Source organism: Alligator sinensis, unplaced genomic scaffold (assembly GCF_000455745.1).
Source record: "Alligator sinensis unplaced genomic scaffold, ASM45574v1 scaffold769_2, whole genome shotgun sequence".
In the NCBI taxonomy this organism is placed as follows: Eukaryota; Metazoa; Chordata; order Crocodylia; family Alligatoridae; genus Alligator; species Alligator sinensis.
The window spans coordinates 151,050-158,997 of NW_005843314.1; the positions used below are offsets into that span (position 1 = coordinate 151,050).

The 7,948-nt window shown below is 53.2% G+C and overlaps 1 protein-coding gene across 1 annotated transcript in view; it reads left to right on the top strand.

Moving 5' to 3' along the window:
• The first annotated feature begins 1,318 nt into the window (after positions 1-1,318).
• LOC106723204 (verrucotoxin subunit beta-like) overlaps positions 1,319-7,948 on the top strand; it is an 8,133-nt gene continuing 1,503 nt past the window's right edge. The window contains exons 1-3 of the mRNA XM_025194807.1: positions 1,319-1,469; positions 3,699-3,831; positions 5,670-7,925. Of these exons, the coding sequence (XP_025050592.1) occupies positions 3,732-3,831; positions 5,670-7,925 (2,356 nt within the window). The 5' untranslated portion in view covers positions 1,319-1,469; positions 3,699-3,731. The remainder of the gene's footprint in view (positions 1,470-3,698; positions 3,832-5,669; positions 7,926-7,948) is intronic.

The following is a 7,948-nucleotide window of genomic DNA, read 5'->3' on the forward strand; positions in this document are numbered from 1 at the left end:
AAAACCCTATTTTCACCAAAAAAACCCCAGAATTTTGTACTCAATCAATTATAGATGAATCATATAGCTGCATTAATGTTTTTATATTGTAAATAGAAATCATATTGATATGGAAGGACTTCTTTGAAGTGACTTTGCTGAACTTTTTGAAGGGTTCTTGGGTGGAGTCTTCTCAGGAGTCCTGGCTGCAGGTTTTTCTGGAGTCTTGTCTGATTTCTTAAAGAAAGTGTCCAAGGAAAATTGGACAGATGTTCTCCAGGGAGAGGGGCAGTTTCCAAAGTCCTTAAAAATGTAGTGTTCAGATCTGGGCAACATGTTCCAGCTGAGATTTAGCTATCACTGGCCACATCTACATGAGATGTTGACTGCACAGTTGTTACTGCACAGTCATTTAGTACTTGTATATTTAGTACCAGAGACACTGCAGTCACACTGACAAATGGCTTTCTCATGATGCTGATTGTGCCATAGCCGGAGACTACTGAGCAGTAGCAGTGCGTTACGCTTCATGCCACGTGATGCTACTGCGCAGTAGTCATGGGCTACAGCACAGTCAGCATCACAAAAAAACCATTCGTCCATGTGACTGTGCGGTGACTCTGGTTACAAGAGCGGTGCACACAAAGTGAGCTAGGGTTGGGAGCCAGGCACGAGGCCACCCGGTCGGAGGAGAGAATAAGGAGAGCAGTGCTGCGTCTGGCTGCACATCACCTGGGGAGATTGGAGACAGGTGTGGGGCTGGAGAGCTGGTCCAACCCCAGTCCTTTCCTGAAAGGGGGGTTGTACCCAGCCCCTATCCTAGAACCAAACTCAGTCAGTGGAATTAACTGTCCAGGGCTGGGGGGGCATGTCCTGCACTGGAGGTTTACAAGACGGGGCGGGAGAAGCCTTGCACAAGGCTGGTTTAGGAGCAAGCAGCATGCTGCATTCGTACACAGAGCTGGACTAGATGACCCTAAGGTCCCTGCCAGCCCTGAGTTCAACAAATGAGTTATATTTAATACTTTATTAAATGAAAGTGGGAATTGCCCACCAATAATAGTGAGATCCATGATGTTCTGGCCTGCACTAAAGACCTCTCCAAAGAGAGATTCTTTGACTAGGGGATTAGGCCTGGACTTTGGGACTTCGGGACCAGCGAGGAGGCTACAGGGATGTGTGGGTGCATCTGTCCGTCTGAAGCTTCCCTGTTCATTCTTCTGTGATGCAATGTTTGCTTATGATGAAGCAGCACTACCTGTAAAACTCCCTGATTTCCTGTTAATGCTGCCCAGTGCCCAGTGCCCCAGCTCCCCCCGACAGCTGCTCAGAGTTTAGTTTCTGTTTTGCACTGACACCGATTTCAGAGCACTTGGACAGCTTCTGGCCGAGGGGACAGCATCCAAGTTGGAGCAATCTGCAGGCTGGGAGAAAAGAAGAAGGCCTTGATTTCTGACTGGCTCTGACTGCACCCAAGTGTGCAGAGGCAGGTGAGGAGGAGGAGGGTGGAAATCTGCTGTAACGCTCCATGGGAGAATCTGTGGGACTGAGTCCTGTCCCTGGAAATTGTCCCAAATTGCTGTGCAGAGCAGTGATAAGAGCTAAAAAGCAAGATTTTTTTGAGAAATCATGAGCTTGTGGTTCGCTGGTTCTGGTCTGTGCTGGCAGGCAGCCCTCGTGGCTTAGCCCTGAGAGCAGAAGGGCTGGAAGCTACAGTTTCCAGACAGGAAGACTGAGGGTCTCGGGCTTCTCCTCAGCACCACAGTTGCTTGCATGCCAGGACAGGGCTCTGGGTGGATAAAATGCCCTGCTCCTCTCTGCCGAGTTGGAAGCACAAAGGAGCAAATCATTAAGACAAGACCTGAAGTGCCAGCGCCTTCCCCAGAGACTTGCTGGGGTACCCAGGATGGGTCCTGGGTGTCTTCCCCTCCCTCAGCCTCATCAGCAGCCAGTCTTGGGAGGTGACTTCCTTAGTGCTGGGTGGGGGCACAACTTGGGGCTGCTCTCTAGAGGAGCCTGGATGGGGGTGCTAGTGCCCTGGGGTAGGTGTGTGGGGCTGCACAGGGGAGCCTTGGTGGTGCAATAGGCAGTCTGTGCCCCCTGGTGCCACCAGACCCTCCTGCCCACCTCCCTGTACAGAGCAGGCTCCTGGGCTCCAGGGTCCTGGGCTGGGAGATGCAGCCTCAGCGCTGGGGTCACAGGGGCACCCATCTCTTGGTGGTTGCAGTGGTATCCTCTCCTCCGGGCCTCCTTCCGCTCACCGGAGGCAGTAGCCATGCTGCAGCGCAAGTGCTGCTGGGAGTCCTGAGTGCCCCTGGCATGGGGCATGGGGCAGCACTGGGGCCACTGGGGCAGCACAGTGCAGGCATGGGGCAGCACTGGGGCCAGGCTGGGCTGGGGCTTGTGTCTCCTGCTGTGCCAGAAGAGACCAAGGCCAGCTTCCAAGATGCTCTGCAGAGCAGCATGCGTGGACTTCGCTTCACAGGAAAAGCTCGCAAGTGGGGGCATGCAGCAGGCCACAATACAGGGCTACAGCTTCTGCTCCCTCTGCTAGTCCAGGCACTGCAGCCCAGACCCTCAAGTGTGCCAGGCTGCCTCCACCTCCACCTCCAGATCTTCTTCTTGAAGTTCTGGTTGAACTTCACCCCCCACCTTTTTGTTTTTGGTCACCCCATCCACGGCCCCACCACGGCCCGGGACCTCCTGGTCAATCTCCTCCTGGCCTTGGCCAAGTGGGCCCTGTACTTGACCAGGAAGCAGGCTCTGGCTGGGAAGGTGCCCATAGACTGTGAGGCCACTTTCCTCTCACTTGTCCATGCATGTTTCCGGGCAGAGCACCCATGGGCGGTGTCTGCCGGCTCCTTGGATGCCTTTGAGGACCGGTGGATGCGACGTGGGGGGTTCTGCTTGATGTCCCCCTGAGGCACACTTATTTTCACATTTTGACCCTTTGACCCACACAAAACTCCTATCCTGGTTTTTTCATTAGTTGTCCCAAGTATTTTGTTGTGTTATCCATCCACTGGCCCCATACATTAGGAGCTATTAGTTGGCTGTTTGGGCCTCAAAGCCCATGATAATTGGATGATACAAATAGTCAAGCCTTTCCCCAGGTACTTCCCTGGACTGACCGTGGCCTCAGCTGTTTGCTGAACATGTCATACCTGCCCCTGCCTGGATCTGAGCTGCCAGACCCGAGGGGCTGTCTCAGAAGTCAGCTCTGCTAGCTGGGGTGTCCCTCGCAGCTTCATGAAGTTTTGCTCATGCTACCAAAAAGCCTCAAATCCTTCCTTGAGCACCTCAGAAGCTCCCCCTGAACTTTCATTCAGACCACGGAGCTTTTCTCTTTCCTTCCCAATGCCAAGCTAAGACTTCTGCAAAGGGAGAAGCCTGGAGCTGCAGCTGGGCTCCAGCAGACTCATCAGCCTTTTGCAAAAGATGGTCTGATTGCCCTACTGAGGCAGAGACCAGACCTACTTATCCTGGGTTCAGGATCCACCATAGACATTTCATGGAGCTCCCCCTTTGCCCTGAAATACCTTGCTTAAGGTGGGCAAGTTGCAATGCAGCATCCGGAGCTTTTCCCTTGCACTGGCTGATGTGATCATGCTGGAGCAATCCCCAGGAACCAGCCAGGCCTGGCTTTGCTGCGAAGTCAGTGCTCTGGTGCCAAAGGGGCTGCATAGTGGCTTTGCCTTCATCCCTATTCCTTCCCACAGGTGAGAGGCAGGAGATCACCTGGGCACAGCGTCATGGGGGTCACCGATGAGGCCGTGGTGGAGATGCCAGCTCTGGGCCGGCCCTTCCAGGTGGGGATGCTGTACGACTGCCGCAGGGACCTCCTCGTCCCAGGTACGCATCACTTGAGTCTGTAGCGAGTTCCAAGGAGGGGTGAAGATGGGCATGCTGGGTGGGGACCTCCCAGGGCAGAAATATGCAGCAAAGAGCAGGGAAGCCGCTGCAGAGCCTGGCTGGAGTCTTCTCCTGGCTGCACCCCAGGGCACCTGCCCCTTCCCGCTTAGCGCCGGAGAGGGGGAGCACAGCCGAAGGGCCCCTCTGCACAAGGCTCAGCCAGGCAGGGGCAGCCTCCGCTCTGCACACAAGTTGCTGGGGTCTCATTGCACCACAGCTACCCAGGAAAGGTCTGATCCTGTGGCAGGCACTTGGGCAAAGCCTCTGGCCCATGGCAGGAGCAGGGAGGAGTCAGAGCTAGGCAGCACTGGGATGAGGCATAAGGAGCTGCTGGTGTCTTGTCTTGGGCCTCGCAGTCCACTTCCCATCTACGATTGTTACAGCAGAGGAAATTTGGACTTGAGCAGATGAAGGGGTTGGCAGGCTGAGGCCAGGTTGGGCAAGCACCGGGGTTTCGCACAAGGGGACCTCAGTGTTGCAGTGTTCCCTGGGAGGGAAGGACTGTCACAGGGAGTTGCCATGCATGTCTTCAATGCCAGCTCAGTGCACAGTGCTCCAGGTGAAAACCAAAGGGAGCTATAGCCTGGAAGGGCCAATGGGCTCAGCAATGCCATGCTCAGAAAATGACTGGCACAAGGGAACACAGGTTTGGGCAGGATGAGGGGAGGGGAGGGGAGGCACAAGTCATTGGGCTTCCAACACCACTGGGGTGGCCCAACTTCCAAAGCCTGGGCACAGCCGACAGCTACAAGAGACAGCCCTGAGCAGCCCGTGCCCTGGCACCAGTGCTCTGCCCCAGCACCTTATGACTCTGCCTGCAGTGACTTTCTCCTGGGGCTGCCCCATTGCAGAATTGCCCTCACCCACAGCACTTGTCCTCTGGGAGACTCCCTCATCCGGGGGTGGATGCAGGGCGTGCACTCACATACCCCACTTTGATCCCTGTGCCACCCCAAGCATAATACCAGCTCCCTGGCATGGCAGCAGCGTTTCTAGTCAGATAGTGCTGAGGGAGTTAATTGTCTTTGATGTTCAGCTGCTCAGGCTAGCCTTTCCACTGCATTTCTGCTGTCTGTTGGCTACCCCTGGTCACGTAGCTCCTATTTCACAGCCCTGCAGACTGTTTTGAAGTCTAGTGAAAAAGCATGCTAGCGAGTGTGGAAACAGCTTTCAGGGAAGCACTGGATGCTCTATCAAGACGCTCAGCAAGGCTGGAGTTAGCTCTATGAATCTGAAAGAGACATCCATTTAATGTTCGTGGCAGGACAAGGGAAACAACATGCCTCGATTGTACTTGCCAAGTTATGATGTTTCTATATGTAATGCATCATATAGCATATGAGTGCACATCTAAGTTATTTATTTTTGTTTTACTCTGATTTTAAAGTAAATAATATGGCCGTGGTCCATGAGCTAATTATCCACGCTTCTAGTTTCTTTTTAACGGGAGAAAAATATGCACCGGGTTATATGTGATGAAGCACCACACCAGCTGCACTGGCCTTTTCAAATCCCTACATCTGCTCATGCCTCTGTGTAACCAGAGAGAGCAAAGAACTGCTTCTTAGAAAGGAGAGAGAGGGAAAAACCAACAACTCACCAAAACCTGCCTTTTCCGAAATCCTGTAAGAAACCAGAGGCAAAAATGGCCATTGGGGGACAGAGTTGAGGTAATCTATTCCTAGCAGATTTCCTTCATCTCCTTCCCTCGCTACTGTTTGGTGGAAAGAGCCTGTGCCTGCCACTCACAGGACCTGTGCTCGTGTCTTCTCTTCCAGGGGTCACATTGTGGCGTCCGGAAGAATTGAAAAAGGATTTAAATGTGAGGCCACAGCCCAAGACAGATTTTGAGATCATTGCGTCTGACACCATTGAGGACAAAGCCTCAGCCCTGGGCGTCTCAGCCGAACTGAAGGCCAGTTTCATTGGGGGGCTGGTGGAAGTTGGTGGTTCTGCAAAATACTTTAAGGACACCAAGAAATCCAAGCAGCAGGCCAGGACAACACTTCAGTACTCAACTACGACTCGGTACGAGCAACTGAGCATGAGCCACTTAGGACCAGAGAACGTCTCCTACCGTACAGTGTTTGACCAAGGCACGGCCACCCACGTGGTCACCGCTGTGCTGTACGGGGCTCAGGCCTTCTTTGTGTTTGACAAGCAAGTGTCTTCATCTGAGGACATCCAGGAGATACAGGGAGAGCTCCAGGTTATGATCAAAAAGATACCACTGGTCTCCATAGAAGGGAAAGGGTCCCTCAAAATGGATGACAAAGAGAAAGCCCGGGCTGACCAATTCAGCTGCAAGTTTCATGGTGATTTTGCTCTTGAGAGCAATCCGGTGACTTACGAGGATGCCATGAAAATTTATGCCACGCTCCCCAAGCTGCTGGGTGAAAATGGGGAGAAGGCCGTGCCCGTGAGAGTTTGGCTGTACCCGCTGACCAAGCTGGACTCCAAAGCTGCTCAGCTGGTCCGTGAAATCAGTCTTCAACTGATCTTTGATGCCCAAGAGGCCCTGGAGCAACTGGCAGAAGTAGACATGCGCTGCAATGACCTGGTGAGCAACCGGATTGCCACGACCTTCCCTGAGATCAAGACAAAACTGCAGCAATTCAAAACCATGTGCAAGCAGCACAGGCAGATTTTCCAGAAAGAGCTGGCAGGAATCTTGCCCTCCATCCGTGCAGGGGGGAAAGAGGAGCAGGCCCTGGCGGACATTTTAGTTGGCATGCAGCAGTCCCCATTCAATACACAGCAACTCAATGCATTCCTGGATATGAAGGAGCAAGAGATGATTTATGTGAACTCCTTCCTCATGGACCGCAGCGATATCAAACTTACGCCCTCTCAGAGTCAGCTGCAGCGTGTTGTCCTGGATCGCAAGTTGGACTTTGTCCTCTCCTTTACGTTCACCTCGTTATGGAATAAGGAGCCATACTTAGATAATTTAAAGCTCTGGCTTCAGAACCAACATATGAAGAAACCGGACGACGCAGCCCTGGCCGGGTCTGTCAGTGGGCAAGCCACATCCAAGCTGTGGTTTCAGCAGAAAGATATTCACACAAAAGCATGGAATTACTCCATCTCCTTCCTGAAATTTGCCACAGCCAATGCATCCGGAAAGATCGGGTATACTGTGACCTCTGCCTATGATGAGGAGCATCCAGGTGTCACCATCCATCTGTATGCGAAAGGCATTGAGGTCAGCCCTTCTTTTGAGCCTCCTGTAGAACCTCTCTCTCTCCTGATTGGCGAAATCAAGCATGACCGCATGCAGCTCACCTTCAAGCCAGCAGCCTTCGGAGAGGCTTGGATAACTGGCTATCGAGTAGAGTACAAGATGAAAACGGAGGAGGAGGAAAAGGGGGAGAAGAAGGAAACGGAGGAGAAGTGGGTGGGTGTGGAAACAGAAAGCAAACAAGAGATGTTCACATTAACAGGGCTTCGTCCAAACACCGAGTATATGTTCCGATACGCGTCAGTGAGTGCTCCAGGTGTGAGCTTGACCTCAGAGATGAAGGGGACGGTCAAGACACGCCCCGTTAGTGCTCCAGGGATGCCTGTGCCCATTGCTGTGGGTGTGACAACCATTGCCCTCACCTGGGAAAGCCCAGATATCATTGGCAAGGGCTCCATTATAAAGGAGTACAGGGTAGAATACAAGGAAGCTGGAGACGGAGGTCCCAAGGGGAAGGACGAGTGGCTGGTACGTCGGACGGGGAGAGCGCAGTTCTGTCACGTCGATGGCCTGAGCCCACAGACACCTTACCGATTCCAAGTGACTGCCGTGTGCATGGACGGGGCAGAGAGTGCCCCTAGTGAGGAGACTCGTGTTTCAACAGTAATGGCAGACAAATCCAAGCAGTTCACACAGGAATTGGTCAAGAAGAGCACCTTGGTGGAAGAAGGGCATCCATCACTTTATGCCCTCCCCTTAGAGAAGGCAAAGGCGGCCCCAGATGCACTGTACCGGAGGTACAGCCTGGGAAAAGCCAACCCTCAAGTCCCCAGCAAAGCTGTGGTGATAGTAGGCATTCCTGGGCGGGGGGAAGGC